The following is a 22,930-nucleotide window of genomic DNA, read 5'->3' as shown; positions in this document are numbered from 1 at the left end:
TGGAACTGACGGCGCCTTTTCCCCTAGCAATGTCAGCTAATAATAGCGCAAGCACCTTAAAAAAGGTTGATTCAGGCATTGCTCTGGTTCCATCTTTGCAGATGTGCAGATTGACTGAGCGGTGCTCACAAGTTCACAACCCTTCCTCGGGAAGCACGGCTACTTGGGTGACTCACTACCTCGCTCTGCCTCAAACGCTTGTCAAGACGCCACGCCATTCAATGCCCCCCAGAAAAGACGACGACCCTCGCTCAGCGGGTTAATTGCACGCCTTCAAAGAACGTGGAAATCGGCTGCGGCTCTCATGCTGGTCAGGTGCATGCCAGTGGGCGAGATTGCGAGGCAGGGCGGCGTCCGGATACCCTTGTTCGGCATAGATTGTCCGTGACGCTGCCGGTGATGTGAAGTCCGTCGTTGCCACCGGTCCGTAGGTGGGCGAGAGCGTTGGAGCGAGAGGCCAAGAAGACTGTTTGCTGGATAGGCCAACGGTGTGAGCCCGCCGATGTGATTTCGATCGGGGTGGCCTAGTGAACAAACGTGAAGGGAGGATGCCCGTAGCCGTCTGCGTTCCAGCTCCCGTCGACAGTGGTGTTGGTTCCCTATCCCTCGTTTGGTGAGATACTCTGCCTTTACTTTACCACCCCTTTTTATGATGCTTTCAAAAGATGTTTCCTACAATGTGAAGTGTTTATACCGTCCATCGTTGCTTCAGCGACTCAGACCTTTGCTCGTTCTGGGCTCTTTGCGTACGGTGCGGGTCATGTCCTGTCCGACCAGAATCGGGTGGTGTGCCAATGGGACACCTGGGGTCTCTAATCTGGGGGCAAGATTGAGCATCACTTTGACGCTCCAGCCCGATGGTAAAGAGAATAATTAACTTTTGCAGTGAACACAGCGCTACGAGGCACCAGGCTTGAGGGACGGGAACCCGCCTGTGTCCGATCAGGAACGCTTCCAAGGGGAAAGAAGCACAGCGACAATCCCGTATACAAAAACATCTCCGGCGCTGTTGTGAACATCAAAGATTGGTGCAAGGAGGGCGAAACATGGGCAGAGTGCCAGCAAAATACCAGGAAAATCCCGTGGATTCCAGGATTCGCAGTCCTTTGCGGTATATCGCCATGACTGAGGACATAACGAAAGCGACCAAGGAACACACGGCAGCAACGGAGCCCAACTATCTGTTCGACGGATCGGAAGTCCCTGACGTCTGGAAGACGCGAACCCAAATAGTGCGACCTGGAGGGAAAAGAAGGCTATCGAAGACAAGGGCAACAAGGTCAAGACCGAAGCCAAGGACAACCTGAACAGCAAATTCGAAAAGAAACTTCTCGATCTCATGCAGACAGTCTTCGAGAGCAGGAAGAAGATCAAGTTCCTTGATGACTTGGGCACCTGGAATGGAAGGGTCCTTTCCCACTGACGCGGTACAAGCCTGAGTCCAGCGATTCCGAAGTTACTGGTACCGGTACCTCTTACAGTGTGATGCAGTTCCGGTCGCACCATCCGCTTGCTGCAGTGGCAGGAGGGACGGCCCTGCCCTACCCCAACCCCGACCAATGGCCACAAAGAATCACATATTGTCACCAGTGAACTTGTTGAAAACATCAAACGTCCCATATAACTCTATTTAACTTTACTTGAGAAGCAAAGAAGAAACGAAAAGAATCAAAAGAAACCCAACCACCAACTCCCCCAGACAACCCCAGACACCCGCCTCCCTCACCGAACACCACCACCACCACCACCGCCAACACCACCACCACCATCACCACCCCCATCACCACCACCACCAACACCACCAACACACCACCACCACCACAATCTCCTCCTCCTCCCCCTACTCCTCCTCCCCCTCCCCCTCCTCATCCTCCTCCTCCTCGTCCTCCTCCCACTCCAACCCCGCCGCCAGCGCCGCCTCCTTCGCCAGCTTCTTCAGCAACCGCCGGAGGGCGGCCATGTTCTGTTCGTGTCCTAGCCTAGCTAGGTACACGAACCCGGAGGGGATCTGCTCCTCCTCCATGGCCAGCTCCTCCAGAACGGCCGCCTTGAAGCGGGCGATGGTCGCCTCCATCCTGGCTGTTGCGCCGGGGAGACGGACGAGGCCGCCCGACTCCTTCTCCAGGCCGTGCAGCCTGGTCCCGAAGGTGTACGTCCACGACGGGCGGACCTTCTCGACCGTGGACACCTTGGGCTCGTCGTCGGCCTTGTTCTTCTTGGCCCTCTTCCTCGGCGCGGCCTGGCCGGAGGCGCCCTGGTTGGCGCGGCGCTTGCGCAGCTTCTTCTCCTTGACCGGGACGTCGTCAAAGGCGGGCAGGAGAGCGGGGTCGGTGGGCGGCATCCTCAGGGCAAAGATGGTCGCGTCGAACGACTCCGGCGCCGGCGCCTCCGGGGTCGGGGATGGGGTCGCCATCTGCTGCGACGATGGGACCGAGGGGGGAAAGATGGGCACGAAGCCCTCGGGCAAAACCAGCGGGCGCAAAGGGCTGTCGCCGTCGCCATTGCTGTTGTCGCTGCCGGTGCTGGTGCCGGGGATTGGGGTCGGGCCGAAGACCGTGAAGTCCTGGTTGAAGACACCCTGAGTCGCCTCAGGGGTCTGGGCAGCAGCAGCAGTCGAGACCGCACGCGGGCCGTTCTGGTTGTGAACGCCGGTGGGGGAAGCCTCGGGGCTCCAGGTAGCCGGATTGACGACGGCACCAACAACGTTCTGGTTTGAGCCGCTGGCCCGCGAGGGCCAAGCGGGCGGGACGGGAGCAAGGTTGCTGGACGGGCGGACTGGCACACCATTGACATTCTGTGCCGGCTGTGCTCCGGGAAGCGGCGTGTACGAGACCATGATGTCCCTGTACATGCGCGACATGCGCCGTCTGGCTTCGAGGAGCTCTTGGCCGGAAATGGCGCCTTGCAGAAGTGTCTCGCCAAAGACTTGACCCAGCTCTTCAGCCTCTCTGAGGATTTCCTGAAGAGCTTTGAATGCTCCGTTATTGAAGGCTCTCTGGTCGCTCTCGATATTCATGGCATTGACCTCGTTAATGAGTCTCATGATGGTTTGTTCAATGCGGGCCTGGGCCTGGGGAGAATGGAAGTCGGCAAGAGGACCGTCCATCAGCAGTTGAGCGAATGCAGTGCCGGTCTCATTGATCTCCTTCAAAACGAGTTGAACCGCGGCATTGACTCCAGCCTTGATTGAGGACGTGATTGAGGACGGGACCAAGAAAGTGGTTGAGGAGGTGATTGAGGTCTGGCGACGCTTGTTCGGAGACTCGTCGTTATCGTCAGATTCGGTCCCTTTGCGCTTGTTGTCGGATGAAGGGTTATCCGAATTGACAGACGAGACAGAGTTCGGCTGAGAAGGACCGGCGACAGATGCGACCGAGCGAGCGAATTGATTAACACCGCGGAAATTCTGCCTGACGGCAACGACAGGCTGGTTACCAGTGCGGTGGCCTTGGTTGGGATAAAGACCCTCCTGCTCAGCGACAGGAATGGAAGTGGCAGGCATGGCTTCCGAAGCCGGCGAGACATGGTTCTGGCCGCCGGACATGGAGTTGTGTTGACCATTGGCACTGGAGAATGGGTCAGCCCTAGTCACTCGAGGAAGTCTAAGTTGGAATTACTTACTTGTTCCGCTGCTGAAGGACAAGGGTCGATGACATGACTTGCGAGACCGACGGGACTTGCTCCCCGGCGCCGATCATGAGGTTGTGCTGGCCATTAGCACTGGCAAATGGGTCAGCTCGGTCACTGAGGCGTCCAAGTCAAGATCACTTACTTGTTCTGCTGCGCAGTGACGGGAGTAGACGGCATGACTTCAGTAACCGACTCAATCTGCTCTCCGGCGCCGAACAGGAAATGGTCTTGGCCATTGGCACTGACAAGCCGGTCAGTTTCTGGAGGAGATGGAAGAGAAGTCGAGATTACTTACCTATTCTGCTGCTCAATGACGGAAGTCAACGGCAGAACATCAGAACCCGACTGAATTTGAGTGGCGACGCCGACCAGGGCATTGTCATGACCATTGGCATTGACACTGGCAAGCTGGTCAGCCTGGTGACCCGAAGGAGTCAAGTCAGGATACTTACTCGTTCTGCTGCTCTCCGGCGGCGGGGTGGATCGCATCGAAATTGAACTTCTGCAATTCCATGTCGGGGTTGAAGTTCTCAAAGATCGAGTCGAAATCGAGCGACTGATCGTGGGCGGCAAGCCAGCCCTCTGGGTATGCCTCTTGGAGTTGCGGATCAAAGGTTTCCAAGGCCTTCTAGAACTGGTAATCTTGATCTGCGCCAAGGTTGAGGTTCTCCTGCAAGTCACCGACTTGCTGGTTCATGGTTTGCTCCGAGGTTTGGCCCTGGGGCGCGACATTGTTCTCGGCGGCGCTCATGATGGCCGCAAAGTTAAATTCAAACTCACTGTTCTCTTTGTTGATATCAGGGGCAGTTCCAGACTGCTGGTCAGTAGAATTATCGTCAGCAATTGGGTTGGAGACGAAGGACATTGTGGTCGAGGAACTGCAGTTTTGGTGTGAAGAAGAAGAGAAGGAAGGGGAAAAGGTGGAAGAGGGCGAGGATTTATGGGAAGAAGAGGGGTTGTTGCCGGGGAAGAGGAGTGAGAAGAATCTTCTCAAATTGTGGGAAATTATGGCAAGAATGGGCTGCGGGAAACGTGCCTCTTCACCTTTGGCGGGAATCACTGCTAATTTGTGCTCGCAGGCTGCGAACTTGGAGTGAGGCGATTTCTGGTGTCGTGGGCGGGCGAAAAGAAAAAAAGACCGGCGCAGCCCCTGAGTGGTTTTGCACTCGCAGGCCGCCGTGAGGATTTCGAACTACCCAGTCTGCCACCTGACCTTTTTTTTCACATCTACTCATGTCTACAGCAGTGGCTTTCTTTGCCCGTGGTGAAACAACGAAGACGGGAGTGATACTGCAGACCTCCTAGGATTACTACCACAGGTTCCATCCCAAGGGCTTCACACAACCAAGGCGAGTATAGTCTCAAAGCGCATATATGTGTATTCGGACTAGTCAAGCGCAACTGAGAGAGAATATATAATGGTCTTAAGACACATTCACCGTAAAGTGAAGACTTCGAGTACCTCCTGATGCCATTGGACTCGTATTCTGCTTCCATCTCATGGTTTCGATGTAGTTTCGCGCTTCACATATCTGCCCAAACGCTGGGGTATAACTACAGTTATCATATTCTGGCTGTAAACCAGGCTAAGCCAGGTCGTAGAATCAAATGCATAATCAAATTTCAAGATACTTCCTCAACCATCTTACCCCCTGCAAGTCCACGACCACCACCACTGCCGCCAGCACCGCCAACAAACAGTCGCCCGGCCGGCCCCGTAAGAAGTTCCTCCGGCATGGCGAGACGGCTGCCCTCCTTGGTGTTGACCCAACGGATAAACATGGGGTCAGGCCGCTGACCCTCGACCTCAGGGGTCTCATCGCCGGCCAAGAGGGCGGCGCGCTTGGTAGTTTTGGGTGCTTGTTTCTTGAGTAGCTTGTTGATTGTTTCCATCTGCAGTTGTGGTAGGATATTAGCATCCATGAGGAGTAACATTAAACGTAATAACGAAAGAAAAGAAGAGGAAAGGGGAAGAAGAAATAGAGGAGGTAAAAGAGAAAAGTCGTTTTTGCAGATAAAAAATAAAATGAGGGATAGAACCAGATATAAAGAGAGAGCATACCTTGACCTCCTCATTCCGTTTCTCGCTGAGGTTACGCCTACGGCGGGCCATTTCCGCCCGCCTCATAGAGAGCTCCTCAGCCGTGAAGTGCTTCTTTGCTTGGACCTCTGTTCCAGTGTTAGGCTCTGCGGGTCTGCAGAATTAGGGGCAGGAAAAGTTCTCACCATCAGAAAGCTTCATATACTCGTGCGAGACATCCCCGAGCTTGGCTCGCTGGCGGGCAGTCAGCTTGGACAAGTCCGGTGTGCCAGTGCCCTCGTCATCGCTCTCGATTTCGTCGTCCTCCTCGCCCTCGGCATCCTCATCGGCAACCTCAATCTCTTCACCCTCAGCATCGACGTCCGCGACCTCGTCGTCCTCGCCTTCGGCATCCTCTTCGCCGTTGGCAACTTCAACTGCCTCGTTGACGTCGTCTTGCTCGCTTTCCAACTCGCTCAGCTCCTCGTCGTCTTGCGCATCGTCTTCCTCATCAGCCCTAGCGGCGCCCTTTGCTGTGGTGACGTTTGAGCCATGCTTCGCAGATGTGCTTTTGCCTTTATTAGTAGCTATGGCTGTGTCTTTGGAGGGTTTGGAGATTTTGATGGTGGGGGGGGCGGGAGCTGGCGTTATATCCATGTCGATATCGCCATCGGCGTCAGCATCGTCGTCGTCTTCTCCTTCGGCATCAACATCCATTTCATCCCCGTCATCATCACCCTCCGCATCCTCGTCACCGGGTCCCGCCATCTGGTCGTCCTCTTCCTCCTCTTCCTCTTCATCCTCAACAGCGGCTATACCCGCTCGAGCGCCGACCTCAATCTCGTCCTCCTCTTCCTCCTCGTCGTCTTCTTCCTCTTCTTCTTCCTCTTCCTCCTCCTCTTCCTCTTCGTCTACCTTCTCGTCCTCCTCCTCGCTGCTCTCAATCACGTAGCTCTTCTTGCCGGCTCTATTAGTTCGCTTGGCAGAAGACCCGGTGCTACGGCTGGCTGCTGCAGGCGCGCTGCCAGATGAGATGCGTTTGGCACTACTGCTGCTACTGGTAGCCTGCCGCAGCTTGCTCGAAGGCAGTTTGACTGTAAGATGAATATGCTGATTCGAGTCGGAGGGGTTGCTTCCTGGCGATGAGGGCGGACCCCGTGAGAGGGAGGCGATACCACCCCCCGAACGGCGCGAGCGCGACGACATGATGCGCTCGCTGGGCTCTCGGTCTCTGTCGGCCAAGTCAGTGATTGCCATGGTGGCGCGCTGAGCCGCCGAGCGGCGGGGCCGGGTAGACATGATGGATGCTGGTGTTGCTATGAGAAGGGAGGGCTGCTGTGGCGTGGTGAGATGAGGGAGGCCACTGTGCGGTGAGTTGGGCTGGTGAGCGATGCAGTCCTCTGGTGACCCGGAATGCGAGGTGTGGTGCAAGAGATGGCTTTTTATCGCGTTGTGCCTTTGCCGATGCCCCGGACGTGCGGGGGGCGTATTCTTAGAGCCAGCTCTGGGCGCCAGCCATGTAGTTCAAAATAAGCTTGCTTGTGTAAGAAAAGCCCATTCGAAGCCGGCGTGCCAATCGAGAAGCCACAGGCACAGACAAGCCTTTGACCGCACGAACCAGAGCCCGCACGTTGCTGCCTCAATCCGTCATTCGCCGCCCGCTGCTGCTGCGACTGTTGGAACCGAGACGGGCACGAGTTTGACTTTGCCGTTGGCGGCGCCCACGTCCTTATTTGTGTGTCCGAATGTGTGTGCTTTGTTTCAATTTAAGGTTGCTGAGGCTCACACCACAACGACAGTGTCGGCATTGAACGAGGTGTCACAAGGAAGCGGGCATGGCTTGATATATGGAGCTTGCCGGCCCCGGTGTCCGATGCCTTGCATCTCCTGGGTGGCCGTCTGTTTCCCGTCTGATCTTGCACCAACCTTGAGGATGCAATCACGACTCCCAACACGCGGGCACAGCAGCAGCAGCCCCCAGCTCATCTCATCATGATCCAGGGCACTCTTTCCCAAATGCTGTTGGGCTTACTCACACTCTGGATGCTTAGGTGCGCTTGTGGCTGCAGAACCAAACAGACGCCGTGTCTGTCTCCGTCTCGGCTCGAATGCGTCTAGCAGTCCCAAATTCAATGAATAAAGCTGCTTCCCGATGGCTGTCTTGCGGGGCCATCCCACGTCATTTGATCAGCGAATTGGTGAGCATCATCCAAACCTCCAAACTCACAACGAGATTGCGCTGATCGGTAGCTGCTAGCTCTTCCGAAAGTAGTGGACCGCGCCGGCAGGTCAGGTCGATGATGAGACAAGCTCGGAGACAGCGATGAGCATGCAACTGCGCTGTTCCCTCAACAGGCGGCTGAACCAGGAGAATCAATTACAATAGATGGGTCGAGAATGATAATTAAAGCTCTGAAATTTGCAAAATGACCTCAGATCATTCCGCGGTACTATATCGTGACCTGACGCAACGTGAGAATACTGCTAACCTTCCTTTAAGATTCATTTTACGCTGTTTCGGCTTCAAGATGCTTTGCAAGGCCGGCGCCACTTCCCTGTCAAGCCTGCCCTGTCTGGTCTTGGCAGAACCGTGGCTGGTGGGGCAGGCTGATTGGAGATGGGTCCGGCAGGCGCTTGGAACTTGTGACGCTCAGACCAGGCGACCCAGGCTGTCGGCCACTGTGGATGGCGAGCCTCGGCATTGAATCATCACAAGTCCCAAGCTGCTTCTTGCATTTCCCTATCTCGCGCTGCTCCCTTCCAAGAAAAAATAACCTGGCTAGACCCTAGATTAGGGACTCATCATCTAAGCTGTTCTCACTAAAATATAACCCGAAAAATGGGCGACGAGGAGTGTAAAACCCAGGCACAAGCGACGCCTGCTCAAGCAGCCCAGACCGCGCCGCCAGAAGCAAGGCTCGAACAGGCCAGGAAGTTTCTCCGAGATGCTCAAGTACAGAACGAGATTCCAGAGCGAAAAGCACAGTTCCTCAGGAGTAAGGGATTCTCAGATAGCGACATTGAGGGGCTTTTAAAAGAGGTGCTGCAAGATAGCGGGCAGGAATCACAAGTCTCGGTATGTTTAGCCTCCAACTCGGCAGTTACAAATACAGACTCACAATTCCACGAGATGCAGGCCAAGGAGGAAACAATAGAAGTCCCTACCACCAAAAAAGAAGACCGACCGCCCATTGTCACATACCCCGAGTTCCTTACCAAGCCTGCGCGGCCACCACCACTGGTAACAGTCAACGGCTTCTTGAACACGCTCTACGCCTTCGCTGGTCTCGCGACAGCCGTCTACGGCACCAGCAGATACATTGCACAACCAATGGCCGACTCGCTCACCGAAGCGCGAGTCTCACTACACGAAACTGCCAAACAGGATCTCGCAAAGCTGGTCTCCAAGCTGGAGAGCACTGTCTCGGATATCCCAACCCCAAAATTAAAGGACACTAAGCCACCAGCCGCCGAAGACAACGACGCCGCGAGCAGCTACGACGACCCGACAGAGCTCTTCCATCGCGACATTGGCGTCCAGACCTCGCGGCCGCCGAGCCCATTCAACAGCACCGCGATCCCGACCGCGACATCCTTTTTCGGCCTCTCATCGCAGTCCCAGAGTAGTAATAGGCAACCACAGGAAAGCCCGACGGCGCTGCAAACCCGCCAGCTGTCGTCGCTCACCGCGTCATTGAAAATGCTCGGCGACGGCCTGGTTTCCCAGACCGAGTCCCTCGGCGAGGTCCAGACGGTGCTGGACCTGCTTAAGGAGGACCTGGACACGCTCAGCGCGACGCAGACGACCGACTTTGTCGGTGGCTACTCGCTGTACGGAGCGGCCAGTAGGAACGAGCCAGACGATGAGATCAGGCAGGCCAAGGAGAATATTAGGAGGGTGAAGGGAGTTCTGCTGAGCACGAGGAGTTTTCCGGCGACGACGAGGTAGTTCTTGGATTCAAAACCTATACTTCCTTCTTTGGACTACCTGTAGAGGGAGGTGTAAGTGTTGGCGGCAGTCGCTGGGGCGATTTGTGTTGAGCGACCAGCGGCCTGCAGCACAGGCTTGTCAGTGTAGCTTGCATGCATGTCTGACCAAAAGGGGCAAGGTGCATCTTGCTGTCTGTCTTGCATGGAGAGGAACCACTCCAATACACCGTATGTATGCTGGTTCAGCAGGAGGTTGGAGAGGCCCTTGAGCTGATTCACCCCTTACCGGGAGGTACAACAACCTACTTGTCATGTATCCTACACCGATGTAGTTTGTGATGCGGATGACATGACTTTCTCCGGGGAAATTCCAGGTACAGAGACAAGTCCCTACCAACCTAAGGTAGCGAATCGGGGAACCGCTTTGACTTCCTCCAGGCGAGCCCCATCGACATAACGCGATGCTTTCATCACTACCTTCACCGCCCTGTTGCTGCTAGGGGAAGTGGAGAACAAGCCTCTGATGACTGACCTGTGCATCCCATCCAGAGATTCCAGACCCGGCAAGTGTGACGGTGCTCGGGTTTCATTGCATGATTGCACTCGGGAACACGTACATGAGGGGCGTCCTAATGTAATTGCAGTAGTAGTGTGTAGGCTCTGCAGTGAGCTAACATGCGACGACTTCAGGGCGGCTGGACACCGCCGTTAGCAGCCGGCCTCTTTCCGAGCAAGGCGATGGGAAACATTGCGGGCTATCAAATCCCAGGTCACACGATCGAGAAATCTGCTCTTCTCCCGAAGTACTTCGCATATACAATACCTAGGTACCGGTACATCGGCATTGCGAGTCTCCACCATCAACTCCAGCCCGGCATCGGCCACTTCCGTCTTACGTTAGTTACATTACCCCAAACCTGTCAATTTTGACCACCCAGCACCAAGCCTCGGCTGCTTAACAACTGCGCTCTTTTGTTTGGTTTGAGCCACGGGATGGGAAGGAAGCCAAGACGAGCAACGAGCACAAGAGAAGAGGAGTCGTCGCAGAAGCGGGGAACAGGACCAGTCTTTCACATTTGGATTGACAAGGGTTTTGCAGCAGGAGACGGACAAGGTGGCGTTAGCTTCCTCCCCAGATTCGGACAGTGCCAATCCGGGGTTGTTGCGCAGAGTCGCAGACCGGTGAATGGGCTGGAAAATGCCCGGCGACGGCACGCCTATCTCTCAGCAGGCTTTGCCCATCCCTGACCGTTTGCTGGACGGCCACAATGTTGGCGAGGAGGTTGGCTCACAGGCTTCGCGGATAGTGGCGGTTAGTGGCGAACCTGTTCAGCAGGATGAATCTGCATCATTCAAATTTGTCCCACGCCAAGTTGCAGCAAGCCGAGAGCTAGACAGCGAACGTGCACTAGAAGCTCATAGCTCAGGTGAGTTCATACACATGATCTCCGTTTCCCTTTGCACCAGTTAGCCCTTGATCATTGTTCAATGATCTGCAATACCACAGTATGCTTTCGCTGCCTCCATTCTCTTTCCGTTCCCGTTAATTCCCGTCGTGTCCCTCCTGTGCCGTTTTGATGCTACATGACCATATGCGCTCTGCAATACATTTATAGCAAGACAGCACCATCATCGCATGAGCTAGGTGAGGATTGAACAGTTTGCCGTGGCGTCTACAAGGTGAAAGTCGGCGATCCTTCTGAACCCGCGCGTGAGGCTGCACGCGTCCTTGTCAAATTTGCTTGGCTTCTGAAGCTTTGCGCAGATCGCTAACGTCGAGGCTTGCCTAGACCAACCAGGCCTGCTTGACCAGGACATCATAACACCACTAGGGTTGGCCACCCCGCATAACCACCTTCAAGGCCCCGCGTCTGGAGCCTATATAAACGCGCCGCCCTCGCCAGTGGCACGCGAGGTTAGTGGTGGCGATCACGATTTGACTGCCGGTCCTCTCGACCGGACATCTTCAACAATGATTTTCTCCGACTTGTACAAGTCGCCGAGGTCTCCCCTCACCAAACTTCGGAATTCGCTCCCGCATGCTGTACCTCCTCCAACGGATTTCGATGCCGATCTTGTGAGCAAGGATAAGGGCAAGCAGAAGGAAGCTGTGAGGAGACACCTCGCTGCGAAGGTTCGAAACGACTGGGAGTTTGTGTGGCCAGTGGCGGTTCGCTCACAGCCTGCACGCACGAAGGTGTCGGAGCGCAATGCTTCGCCTTCAAGCGCGCCTGCAGTCCCTGTTCAAGATGGAATGGGACAAAGAAGCGCAGATGTAGCCGCTGCAACGGAATTTGCAGACGGTGAGGCGACCAGAGATCCCGGAGAGGAAGCAGATTCCGAATCAGAGGCCGAGTCCGTCTACAGCACTATATCTGAAGACCCTGCTCGCTTCCGGCCACGGGCTGAATGGACTTCAGACCTCTCTGACGACGAGGAAGACCAAGATCCAGTATCCCCTTATCGAACCGCCACCCAAGGATCCGTCGGGAATGCTGTCCGCACTTCTCTCGAGACCAAGCGCACACGCAGGCGTAGAGCCGTGCGGGAAGAGGCGGCATGGAACGAGGGTTTGGCATGTTTTGAAGCGCGCCGCAACGCCTGGACGGGTGCCAGGACCGTCCGTGTAAAACCGAAGCCGCCCACTCCGGCATCCCCGTCTTCAACTCGCAGACTATTCTGGCGGCATCATCGAACTGAGTCTTCTAGTTCCCACGACCCAAGCACTGTCTCAGGCTCACCGCCGGCCGCTACCTCGCCCCTACAGGCCACAACCACTCGCACCTCCCAGCAGACGGACACATTATCAGAACCCGACTCAGCCAAGAGCGCGACAGCCGTACAGAGGACGAGCTCCCGAGATTCAACAGGCCAACCGGTGCTCTACCCGGTCAAGACCCTCATCCCCATCCCGCCTCCGCTCCTACCGCCTCAAAACCCAATGCGCGCCTCGGTCACACCCTCCATGTACGGCTCACTCTACGACAAGGTCGTCGTGCAGAGCCTGCAGCCCTCCTGTCCCGTGAACCTGGCCGACATGCTCCGGGCCTGTGTCGTCGGCTGGAAGCGCGACGGCGAGTGGCCGCCCAAATCCAGCTACCCCGCCACGATACACATATCTTCACCCGCCGAGGTACTGGCCTCGCGCCAGCGCAAAGCCCAGCAGCAACAACAAGCGAACGCCGCGCGGAAGCAGCCACAACAACAACAACAAAGTAGCAATCCCGTGGCGACGGCAACAACATCAAAGAGGATGAGTCTAGTGGGGTTACTGAGCGGGGTGGGAGGTGGAGCAGGGGGGAGTAAACCCGCTTCACAGCCCAAGGAGGACGCCGAGCAGGGGAGGGGGAATACCACCCAGCACGGCCTGTCCCACACGCGTTCTCATTCTCATTCTCACTCGGACGAGGCCGGCGGCGGTGTCGGCTCCTCGAGCAAGACCTCGTTCAGACGGAGCCTGCACAAGGTGTTCTCGTTGGGTCACCAGCACAGCAACAGCAGCCATCATCACAATGCTGGAGCGCCGCTGTCGCCGAGTGCTGCAGCTCCTCCTCCTTCTACCAAGGGATGTTAGTGCTTCTAAGTAGAGGGGGGGAGTTGATTCTGTTGTTGGATTGATGGATGAGTCTTTGAGCTGTACTCTACTCTATTCTACAGCAGGGGAAGGGGAAAGAGCGTACTCCCGCATAGCGGTGCATTCTTATTCCTAGGAATGGGGCGGGTTAAGGAGCGGGCTGGGCCTCTCACCATTCAACACCTTTGCAGCGTCTTGGTTTATGTTCTGTATTGTATTTATGGCTCTGAATTGCCATACGTCGGTGGTAAAGGGATACCATACCGCTTGATACCCCAATCGTTTTTTGGTAGGAAGGATGAAGCGAAGCTTTACATACATCTAATGGAGGTTGATGTGGGCAAATGAGACCTGAATTTCTCCATCTTGAAACATTGTCGGTTGACCGTCTTGGGAAGGAAGGCTTGAAGCTTGCAGCCGCATATTATACAGAAGATAGGGCGGCCTGTCATGAGAAGAGTTGGCCTTATCCCCATCAATTACCTAACCGTGGTATATATCTCAGCAGTCTCGCTGCGTTTGACACCCGGCATCCCAACGTCTTGACTTGCTCCATGCCTGTATAAATGAAAACCCAGCGCACCATACGCTCTCTGCAAAATACCGTCTCAGGCTCTAAACAAAACTGCTCTCGCAATCCATTGCAAATATATAGTGTAGCTGTATCCTTGATCCAGTTCTTTCCCACTCTCACATAATAAGCCGCCGTCTTGATCAGTATTACATACCCGTCACCCTCATGGCGGCATACCCAACCGTGACAACAACCACAAGAGTGAGCAAGCTGCTCGGCACTCCCCGGCTGATGAAGTGCTTGACCTTGAGGTATCTCTGGCCGGCGGGATCTTCCTTCATGATAGCGGCTAGTTTGAACACACATCAGTCACCATCTTTCACAGAATCATTACAGTCATAGAGTTTAAAAAAGAAAGGGGACGTTTGTGGCGGGTAACTCACTCATATTCGGAAAGCCACTGGTAGGCAGGGCCATGGCGGCACTGCACATCAACACCCCGGCCATGACCAGCAGGTTCGGGTGCGGCTCCTCCAGGCCCTTGCCCACGTCATAGACCAGTGGCAGGATGATCATGGCGGCGACCGTGTGGCTGATGAAGGTGGCAATGACGAGGATCAGGGTCGAAAACACCACCAGGATGCCGTACAGACTAAGCTCGCGCACCCGCTCCGTGATGGCCTCGGTGACGGCGTGTAGCAGGCCCGACGAGTTGACCGCCTTGCCGAGGGACAGGCCGCCGGCGGCAAGGATGATGATGGTCCATGGAAAATTGTTGAAGTCCTCCTTGGTCAGGATGCCGAGGCCAAAGAAGAGCACGATGGGGATGATGGCGATGACGCCCATGTTGCCAAAGACGCTCTCGAGGGCGTGGGACGCACACCACAGGCCGATGGTCACCACGGTCACGATGGAGACGAACCATTGGACGCCGGTGAAGGGGTCGCGGACGGGGCGGATGGGCACAATGACGGTGCCCTTGCCGGGCTGGAAGGATACGACCAGCAAAAGCCAGATGAGGAAGATGGAGATGACGCCAACGGGGATGACGATGAAGAACCACTGGCCCCATGTCGGCTCGGGCTCCATGATGCCGATGGCGACCACGTTTTGCGGGGACGCGATAGGCGAGAGCATGCCGCCAATGTTAGAGGCAAGAGCGATGCCGATGATGATGGCTTTGGACATGTTGGAACCGGCCGGGAGGTTGCGGAGCATAGGCTGTGAATGTCTTAGACCCGGGTCAATGGCGTTCTGATCTTGCAGGGGCTTACCTCAATGATACCAAAGCAGAGGACCGGAGCGGCAACATTGCTGATCAGCATGCTTGCCACGGCAGCCACGGCCATGTTTGCGATGAGGACTGTCTTTGGCTCTGTCCCGGCTTTGCTCAGGACGAAGGTGGCGATCCTCTTGTCAATGTTGCATTTCGAAAGCGCCGCCGCCAGCGTGAAGCCACCCAGGAGCAGCATGATGACAGGCGTCCACATGGCGGCGAAGACGGCGTCCGTAGCCTCCTTGGCGCCTAGCCTCTTGTAGGGCTCCTCCTTGTCGCGGAAGACCTGCAATACGACACACAGGAAGGGAATAGTGAGCGAGGTCACGAAAAGGGGAATTGCCTCGGTGGCCCAAAGCAAGCTGGTAAAGACCAGCAGAGCCAGGCAATTTTGCTGCTCAGGCTTCTCCATTATCGGAACCACGAGGAGCGCGGCAAACAGCGCAAGAATGACGACAAGCGAGAAGGTGGCAGAGTTGAAAAGCCAGGTCGGGCAAGCAAAGCGGCCCAGTGGCGTCGAGATCACCTTGCTCGGCAGAGCAACTGTACTGTCTCCTTGGAGCAATGTCTTTTGGGGATCGCTGTCTAGCCCAAGGAGCGTGTGGCCCAAGCTGGCAGCCTCAGCTCTGCGTTCCATGCCAATCAATTCTCTCCAAACGGTATTCCGCTCCCATACGACGTGCTCTCTCAAGTGCGATCTCAAGTCCCGGACTGCTGAATCGGCATCGCCCTGTGTGACGATTTCCGTATAAACGGCCACTATCTTGGAGATCTTCTCTTCCAGTCCTTTAGTGGTCTCGGAGCGGAAGGGATGGGCCGTGTCGACGAAAGTGTTCATATACTTGGGACGCAGTTGGCGGTCGATGATCTTGTCAAACTTCTTAAGGACCTTGCTGAAGCCAGTCCGGTTCAGTTGAATGTACGATTTGAGCTCACAGAGTTGGACATAGATATTGATCATTCGCTTCTTAAGCATGATGCCCGATGAAAACAGCACGGCTTGCTCGGCGTAGTCGTCGTAGGTCGTGCTATACCTCCGCAGAGACCGGGTGAGGTCAGTCGATGCCGTCATGTCGGTGGACGCCATCATGGCGTTCGGAATCGTTCTACGCCTTCCAAAGCTGGACCTCCGCCTCTTGGTTGTGAGGCCGGTTTCCTCGTCGCCTTCATCATCGCTGTCCTCGTCCTGGCCGTCCTCAGTAGAAAGCCTGCTGCGTGCGCTCTGGCTCCTGAGTCGCTCAGAGTGGGCTCTTTCGCTGGACCGCGTAGGCGGACGGAGTTGCTCAGCGCCTCCCGACTCTTCCTCGAAACTAGCCACGTCGTTCAGTAGCAAATCCACCTCATCGAACAACTCTTTTTCTTTGAGAACGTAGAAGGACGTTATCTTCTCCAACTCCACATCAAGGGCGCGGCTGAAGATGGTTTCAGGGTCGTCATTCTGGATCAGCGGGCGAGACTCTGCGTCGCCAGGAGGCAGATGAATGGCCTTCTCGAGCTGGTAGATGCTGCGAAACCCATTCCGTCAGCACGGTTATCTTCTAGAGGATCCGACAGGGGCAAAAACGCAAGGGTGCCTACAGCTTCTTGAGATTGCTGTACGCAATGTAGTGGTTGCTCCAGTCCGGAACGGCGTTGAACTGGATGCTATGGGAGAACTTCATGTCGTCCTGCTCCTCGAGCCACCTGCGCTTCTCAGCCCGCTTGATGTCGTACCTGCGCTGGCGCTCTTGTGCAGCGTCTGTGTGTCGCTGCTCGGCAGTAGGGTAGTTTACGAGCTCGAATTCCTCTGTACGTGTTGTGACTGTGGTCGGAGACTGGGCGGGGTGTGCTCCCTCCCCTGTCATGAAGATCTGAGGCTGGCTTGACGGGGCGATGCGGCAGTCGCGACTGGTGGACTAGCAGACCTGCTGATCGGCTAGAGGAGGGGTTCAGCGCACGTCTGACGGTGTTGTTCTGGATGTGCTAGCCGCGAGGGCGCCAGAGTCATCATGTGGAACGTTGCAGCGTCCAGGAAGCACGATAAATCCACTATCAATGGGTCTCTTGTCTCGCTGTGTGCGACGTGCGCGTACGGAGGATGTACCTGCCCGGCTTACCCACTTCATTCGATGAAACCGGGATCCTCTTGCGTTATGTCGGCAAGCCAAGACGTGGCACTGGCAGCCTCCACTCAGCCTGCCCCCACGTCCCCTGGACCCGTGACTCGGCCCGAGGGGAAACGGGACATGCGGATGTCATCAGATCGGGGTTGCATAATGCCATTCAATGGACAGGTACGAATACAGTGCAGTACACCGAATCCGATGAATCATCCTAAGTCTTTCATTTCTTTATTGTTTCGTGCCCCAATCAAACCATCAGGCGTAAGAAGAAGAGTTTGTTTCGTTTTAGGCAGCATTTGGAAGTGACGGTCAAGGGGCAAGTGCAAACAAGGCGACCTAACCGTTTTGGGATTTCGGTGAGGTATCTCGGTCTAGTTCTTCGATACGATCCTAAGGTACTCATACATAGACCGACCTCTAAGTTCATTATAGCAAATAGCAGGCCTCGAAGGGCCTAACTCAGCTGGTTAGGTCTTGAGCATGTCTCAACATCAACACCAAACCGAGAAACTTCCGGATTGATCAGAGGGAGAGTTAACTCCGCTTAGTGCTCGGCACGGCGAACAACCATCGGGCCAAACTCCCACTATCCGCTCTCCGGTAGCATCTCCATAATGCGGTGAAAGAGCCAGTGGTATTTCTAGCTTCACACACTTGAATGCCCATACCTCGTGAGGGTCGCATCACAAGCCTCAATGTAGAAGTGGGTACGCTCGGCTACTTTGGTCCAACGAATGCGCATCCACACTAGCTTTCCGAGACGGTTGTCTCCTGGAGCCTTGATTAGGCTTTCGGCCATGGCTAGCTGTCGCAAGGAGCATCACCAGGATGATTGCCGGCGGAATCATTACTAGCGGTCGTCGAGAGCCCGTCCGCAACGGTCGAGGCCGGAGAGCCCGAACACCCGTCATCCAGTACTGGTCCTTTCCCGATCAACTCGCGCGCTCTCTCCGTCATCTCAAGAAACCCTTCGGCAAATAGCTGGATGCGGCCGATGGGAGCGTGGTCTCGCGCCTCAAGGGCCGCATAGCGGTCCTAGTTGTTAGCGAAGACCTTGCCGACGACGCCGTGGTACGCTGTAATCTTCCGAATGATCCTGACAAATGCTTGGCTTTCGTTCCCTCTCATTCGGATCTAGTTCCTTGTTGAGGTGCTTTCAGTCATCGATATGTTCCAGTTTTGCGAGACGTTGCAGTTTGGCCCTATGTTCCAGCTCGGCTATATGTTCGAGCTCGGCCATATGTTCTAGTTTGGCGATATGTTTTAGCTTCCAGCTATGTTTCAACTTGGCGATATGTTCCAGCTCGGCGATATGTTGGAGCTCGGCCACAAGTTCCAGCTCAGCCATATGTTTCAGCTCGGAAATATGTTTTAGTTCGGCGATATGTTCCAGCTCGGCATCAGCGCTGTTGACAGGCTGAGGCGGCATTGTCTCGGACGTGACTTTTGTCGCAACCGGATCCGTTGTCGTCTCCTCGAAATTAGGGGGTTCGAGATGTGTTTGGTTCTCTTCCAGCTCGGCGTCAGCGCAGTGTATAGGCTGAGGCGGCATTGTTACGGAGTCGACTCTGGTCGCAATCAGATCGGGTGTCGTCTCCTCGAATTTAGGGTTTTCGAGCTGTGTTTGGTTGATATGTTCCAGCTCGGCGTCTCCGCAGTCGACAGGTTGAGGCGGCATTGTCGCGGACTTGACTTCCGTCGCAATCTGATCAGTAGTTGTGTTCCCGAAAGTGGAGTTGTTGACTTGACTCTGCTGAGGGAAAGGGACAGGGCTTGCGGGAACTTGTGATCTGGGAATCAGCGGTTCTGAGTCGATCGCAAGCCCTAGAGAAGGGTCTGCGACATTGATACGCGTTGAGGGAGGTTTCCAGTTCGGTTGGTAAAAGAGAATTCTCAAGGGAAGGTCGGCAGGGTTTTCGGCCCTTATACGACGTCTGTGGTAACACATGCGCTTTTGTTCTCGCTTGCATTCCTTGCGCTCCTCTTCGGTCAACTGGAGTCTGGGCCGACCCATCCGAGCCATCGTACATGATTGACGTTAATGTACACGAAGACTTACATGGAGTTCAACAAGCGAGTTCGACGATCTGATACAACGTGCAAATGACCAACATAGACCCTAACCCTTATCTACGTCCAACAATGCCGTCATCTGGAGCCACGGCCGACAAGGCTTCCACTCAGTCTGGCAAAGCACACCTCTGAACTTGGTGACTTGGTCTATAAACGCGACCACACTGCCAGGTTTCTTCTCCTTTCCGCTCATTCTCTGCGGCCAGGCTCTCGAGACGCTCCTGATGTACCAATAAGCGCGTCAAGCGCACGTCAAGCAGCGAGCTGGCGGCCGCCATGCTCTCCGCATTCACGGCTCGACCCATCATCGAGCTTAAACAGCGGGACAAGTCGAAGATCGAGTCCATTCTTGCTTTCGGTGCGCTTCCTGATCCAGGCAACACTGCATGAACTGTCTCTAAAAGAAATGTTTATTCAGGCGACCGTGTTCTCGTCGGCCTCAACACTGGTTCGTTGCGAGTCTACCGAGTCAACGAAACCCCAACTCTTCCCGACAGCAAGCCCGTGAACGGTACTTCAACCCACCCCGACGCCGACCCCTCGCGCCCAGCAGCGCCAGCCTTGCCCGATGGACTGGTAGCGCCCAAGCCGCAGGGGACCAAGCCAACGGATCTACTTCGGGAGATTGAGAAGTTCTCAACACGCGCCATCGAGCAACTCGCCATCATCAAGGAAGCGAACACGCTTGTTTCGCTCTCCAACTATGCCGTTTCTCTGCACGATCTCCACACTTTTGAGCCAATCCAGGCGCCTCTTCCAAATACCAAGAATGCCTCCACATTTGCGGTGACAAGCAATATTGTCAAGGATCCCGCGACGGGGATCCCCGAGATCATTTCCCGGCTGGCAGTCTCGGTGAAGCGTCGCCTCTTGTTGTGGTCGTGGCACGAGAGCGAGCTGTCACAAGATGTTACCGAGATTGCGCTCGCTGAGGCGATCCGATCCATCACCTGGGCCAACGCAACAAAGGTGGTCTGCGGCATGAACAGCGGCTACGTCATTGTCGACGTCGACACGGCCACTTTCGAGGAAATTGTCGGTCCAGGGGCTATTGGGGGCGCGGCTGGCGGACAGGGGCGCTTTGGCGCCGTCAGCGCCGCTGGGATGGGATATATGGGCCTGGGAGGCTACATGCCGAAACCCTTGTCTGCTAAACTTGCCGATGGGGAGCTTTTGCTTGCCAAGGACATCAACACGCTGTTCATAAACGAGTCGGGAAAGGCCCTGGAGAAACGTCAAATCCCGTGGCAAGCTGCACCGGATGCAATTGGATATAGCTACCCGTACATTCTGGCCCTGCAACCGCCGGCCAAAGGGAGCTTGGAGGTCCGAAACCCGGATACTCTCAATCTATTACAGACTATTAGCCTTCCCGGAGCCGCCTCCCTTCACTTCCCTCCACCCACCGTCAGTTTGGCCCACGCGGGAAAGGGCTTCCATGTATCCAGTGATCGAGTGGTATGGAAGATGGACGCCACAGACTATGACTCCCAAGTCGACGAGCTTGTCAAGAGCGGAAAGCTCGATGAAGCGATCAGCATCCTGGGCATGCTTGAGGATGCCTTGGTGAATGACAAGATAGGGACGATGCGTGAAATCAAGATGCAAAAGGCCGAGCTATTATTCAGCCAGAAGAAGTATCGTGAGGCAATGGACCTTTTTAGTGAGGAACAAGTCCATGCCCCGCCTGAGAGGGTGTTGAGGTTGTTCCCAAAAATCATTGCTGGGGAACTCTCTGGGGTTGAGGAGGAACGGCACGATGAATCTGACCAGGAGAGCTCTAATGAGAATGCAAGCAGCGAGGATGAAACGAAGCCCCAGGGTAAGCCTGAAGCGGCTGCGACCACCGTTGAAGCAGGATCGCTTGCCAGGGCCGGAGGGTTTGCCAAATACCTCATGGGCACTCGAAAAGCCAATCCTGAGACTGCATCCATTGTCTCATCCAAGAAGGGCTCGGATGACGAGGCCGCGAGCACCAAGGGCAAGTCAGGGGATGAGCAATCACAAAAGGATAAGGACTTGATGGCTGCAGTCTTGGAGCTAAACAGCTATCTCGCCGGAGCCAGAGCAAGGCTTCAACGAGTCATCGACCCAGCAACGGGCAAACTGAAGCCAAGGAAATCACACAGCGGTTCGACTGAGGAGGCTTTCAAGAGCCTGCTTCTTTCTCCAATTGACGAGAACGACGAAACGCTCGAGAAGGAGCTTCAAAACACGTTCAAGCTCGTCGACACAACTCTTTTCCGAGCCTTTATGTACTCTCGCCCGACACTAGCCAGCTCTCTGTTCCGCATCCCCAACTTCTGCGACCCTGATGTGGTCAACGAGCGGCTCGTGGAGCAGAACCGATTCAACGAGCTGGTCGACTTCTTCTACGGCAAAAAGCTGCATCGCCAGGCCCTCAGCCTTCTACGCAAGTTTGGCTCTCCAGACGAACCCGACGAGGCGGCTCCCACACTACACGGTCCCCGGAGGACGGTCATGTACCTACAGGGCCTTCCACCTGAAATGATCGACGTCATCCTCGAGTTCTCCGAATGGACTTTGAAGAAAGATCCAGAGCTCGGCATGGAGGTCTTCCTTGCGGATTCGGAGAATGCAGAGACTTTGCCGAGAGAGAGGGTCATGGAGTTTCTTGGTGGGATCGACATCGGGCTTGAAATACAGTATCTGGAACACATCATCAACGAGCTGAACGATTTGACTCCTCACTTCCACGATCGGCTAGTGGAACTGTTTATCAAGCAACTGCTGGAGATTGAGGAGGGAGAAAAATGGGATCTTTTGATGGAGCGCTTGGTGCGCTTCCTGAAAGACAGCAAGCAGTATAGGGCAGGCAAGGCGCGGAATCTGATACCAAAGGATGGTGAGTTCACCTGCATCTGCTACCCAGTCTCGCTTTCACCTAACCATCGTCCCTATGCCAGACCCGCGATTCTACGAAGCGCAAGCCGTTGTGTTCAGCAACATGGGTCAACACCGACAGGCGCTGGTGATTTATGTGTTCAAGATGAAAGACTATGCCAAGGCCGAAGAGTAAGCCGCGCTTCCCCATTCTCCTACCCTACTCTCAATATATACTAACACCATCGACCTAGATACTGCAACCACATCCACAAAACCCAAGACTTCCTTCCACCAGGTCAAGGCGCCACTCCCACCACGGCAGAAACCGCCGAAGCAGAAGCCACCCCTTCCATCTACCACACCCTCCTGTCACTGTACCTGTCCCCTCCACCGGGAGAGTCTCCGAACCTCGAACCGGCGCTGGACCTCCTCTCCAAACACGGCTCCCGCCTGCCGGCCACGTCGACCCTCTCCCTGGTGCCGGACTCGCTCCCTGTGGCGCAGCTCGAGTCGTACTTTCGCGGGCGGATGCGCAGCGCCAACACGGCCGTCAACGAGACGGCCGTGGTGGCCGGGCTGCGGAAGACGGCGCTGTTTGCGAGCCAGGCGCTCCTCTTCCTTGGCGACGGCTTGCCAGCCCGCGGGGGCGGCGGCGGCCGGAACAGGAGGGTTGTCATCGGCGAGGAGGCCGTTTGCGGAGTCTGCCACAAGCGCCTGGGCGGTAGCGTCGTCGCGGTCCTTCCCGATAATGCGGTGGTGCATTACGGGTGTTTGAACAGAGCTGGTGCTGGTGTTGGTGGTGGGAGTGGAGGTGTGAGTGGTGGGTTGGCTGGGTCAAGGCCTATGTCTGCTGCTTCGAACTCTGTTTCTAGCATGCCGATGGGTGCCGGTCTGGCGTCGCAGGTTGGTTGGGTTGGTAATTCTGTGTCGGGTAGGTAGGATGGAGAAGGGGACGGGTGTTAAT

The 22,930-nt window shown here is 55.6% G+C and overlaps 8 protein-coding genes across 8 annotated transcripts; 3 read left to right on the top strand and 5 right to left on the bottom strand.

Moving 5' to 3' along the window:
* Nucleotides 1–821: 821 nt before the first annotated feature.
* Nucleotides 822–1,730, bottom strand: N656DRAFT_171855 (uncharacterized protein). The gene has a single exon (XM_064808745.1). It carries the CDS (start codon nucleotides 1,618–1,620, stop codon nucleotides 943–945), a length of 678 nt encoding a protein of 225 aa, XP_064668723.1. The 5' UTR covers nucleotides 1,621–1,730; the 3' UTR covers nucleotides 822–942.
* N656DRAFT_171854 (uncharacterized protein) lies at nucleotides 1,731–3,996 on the bottom strand. The gene has a single exon (XM_064808744.1). It carries the CDS (start codon nucleotides 3,542–3,544, stop codon nucleotides 1,841–1,843), a length of 1,704 nt encoding a protein of 567 aa, XP_064668722.1. The 5' UTR covers nucleotides 3,545–3,996; the 3' UTR covers nucleotides 1,731–1,840.
* Nucleotides 3,997–5,253: 1,257 nt separating this feature from the next.
* Nucleotides 5,254–6,949, bottom strand: N656DRAFT_790640 (uncharacterized protein; the record flags this gene model as incomplete). The annotated part of the gene is made up of 3 exons (XM_064816904.1): nucleotides 5,254–5,523; nucleotides 5,693–5,799; nucleotides 5,857–6,949. The coding sequence occupies 3 exons, from the start codon at nucleotides 6,947–6,949 to the stop codon at nucleotides 5,254–5,256; spliced, it is 1,470 nt and encodes a 489-aa protein (XP_064668721.1).
* A 1,200-nt stretch (nucleotides 6,950–8,149) lies between these two features.
* N656DRAFT_780949 (uncharacterized protein) lies at nucleotides 8,150–10,042 on the top strand. The gene is made up of 2 exons (XM_064815488.1): nucleotides 8,150–8,726; nucleotides 8,787–10,042. Exons 1-2 carry the CDS (start codon nucleotides 8,490–8,492, stop codon nucleotides 9,597–9,599), a joined length of 1,050 nt encoding a protein of 349 aa, XP_064668720.1. The 5' UTR covers nucleotides 8,150–8,489; the 3' UTR covers nucleotides 9,600–10,042.
* A 1,324-nt stretch (nucleotides 10,043–11,366) lies between these two features.
* Nucleotides 11,367–13,154, top strand: N656DRAFT_712640 (uncharacterized protein; the record flags this gene model as incomplete). Its single annotated transcript, XM_064811832.1, has 1 exon — nucleotides 11,367–13,154. A coding segment is annotated over one exon (1,788 nt), but the record flags the coding sequence as incomplete, so codon positions are not given.
* A 284-nt stretch (nucleotides 13,155–13,438) lies between these two features.
* On the bottom strand, nucleotides 13,439–17,098 carry N656DRAFT_780946 (SPX-domain-containing protein). Its single transcript, XM_064815487.1, has 4 exons — nucleotides 16,523–17,098; nucleotides 14,943–16,449; nucleotides 14,112–14,889; nucleotides 13,439–14,017 (listed from the first exon to the last, which is right to left on the bottom strand). The coding sequence occupies exons 1-4, from the start codon at nucleotides 16,786–16,788 to the stop codon at nucleotides 13,875–13,877; spliced, it is 2,694 nt and encodes an 897-aa protein (XP_064668718.1). The 5' UTR covers nucleotides 16,789–17,098; the 3' UTR covers nucleotides 13,439–13,874.
* Nucleotides 17,099–18,202: 1,104 nt separating this feature from the next.
* N656DRAFT_799437 (uncharacterized protein) lies at nucleotides 18,203–18,724 on the bottom strand (the record flags this gene model as incomplete). Its single annotated transcript, XM_064817869.1, has 1 exon — nucleotides 18,203–18,724. The coding sequence occupies one exon, from the start codon at nucleotides 18,722–18,724 to the stop codon at nucleotides 18,203–18,205; it is 522 nt and encodes a 173-aa protein (XP_064668717.1).
* Nucleotides 18,725–19,395: 671 nt separating this feature from the next.
* N656DRAFT_769651 (uncharacterized protein) lies at nucleotides 19,396–22,905 on the top strand (the record flags this gene model as incomplete). The annotated part of the gene is made up of 4 exons (XM_064813720.1): nucleotides 19,396–19,477; nucleotides 19,538–21,985; nucleotides 22,047–22,155; nucleotides 22,218–22,905. The coding sequence occupies 4 exons, from the start codon at nucleotides 19,396–19,398 to the stop codon at nucleotides 22,903–22,905; spliced, it is 3,327 nt and encodes a 1,108-aa protein (XP_064668716.1).
* Between the last annotated feature and the right edge of the window lie 25 nt (nucleotides 22,906–22,930).

The sequence above is a fragment of the Canariomyces notabilis genome, assembly GCF_033297395.1.
Source record: "Canariomyces notabilis strain CBS 508.74 unplaced genomic scaffold N656scaffold_16, whole genome shotgun sequence".
NCBI lineage: Eukaryota > Fungi > Ascomycota > Sordariomycetes > Sordariales > Chaetomiaceae > Canariomyces > Canariomyces notabilis.
Note: the sequence above shows the minus strand (reverse complement) of the source record. Positions and strands in the feature narration are given on the sequence as shown.

Coding starts and splice junctions, on each gene's coding strand:
- N656DRAFT_171854 (XM_064808744.1), bottom strand. CDS start 3,544: ATGTCCGGCGGCCAGAACCATGTCTCGCCGGCTTCGGAAGCCATGCCT.
- N656DRAFT_171855 (XM_064808745.1), bottom strand. CDS start 1,620: ATGGGACGTTTGATGTTTTCAACAAGTTCACTGGTGACAATATGTGAT.
- N656DRAFT_780946 (XM_064815487.1), bottom strand. CDS start 16,788: ATGACAGGGGAGGGAGCACACCCCGCCCAGTCTCCGACCACAGTCACA. Junction 16,450..16,522: donor TACAGCAATCTCAAGAAGCT/GTAGGCACCCTT, acceptor TGGGTTTCGCAG/CATCTACCAGCTCGAGAAGG. Junction 14,890..14,942: donor TCTGCTTTGGTATCATTGAG/GTAAGCCCCTGC, acceptor AGACATTCACAG/CCTATGCTCCGCAACCTCCC.
- N656DRAFT_780949 (XM_064815488.1), top strand. CDS start 8,490: ATGGGCGACGAGGAGTGTAAAACCCAGGCACAAGCGACGCCTGCTCAA. Junction 8,727..8,786: donor GGCAGGAATCACAAGTCTCG/GTATGTTTAGCC, acceptor CACGAGATGCAG/GCCAAGGAGGAAACAATAGA.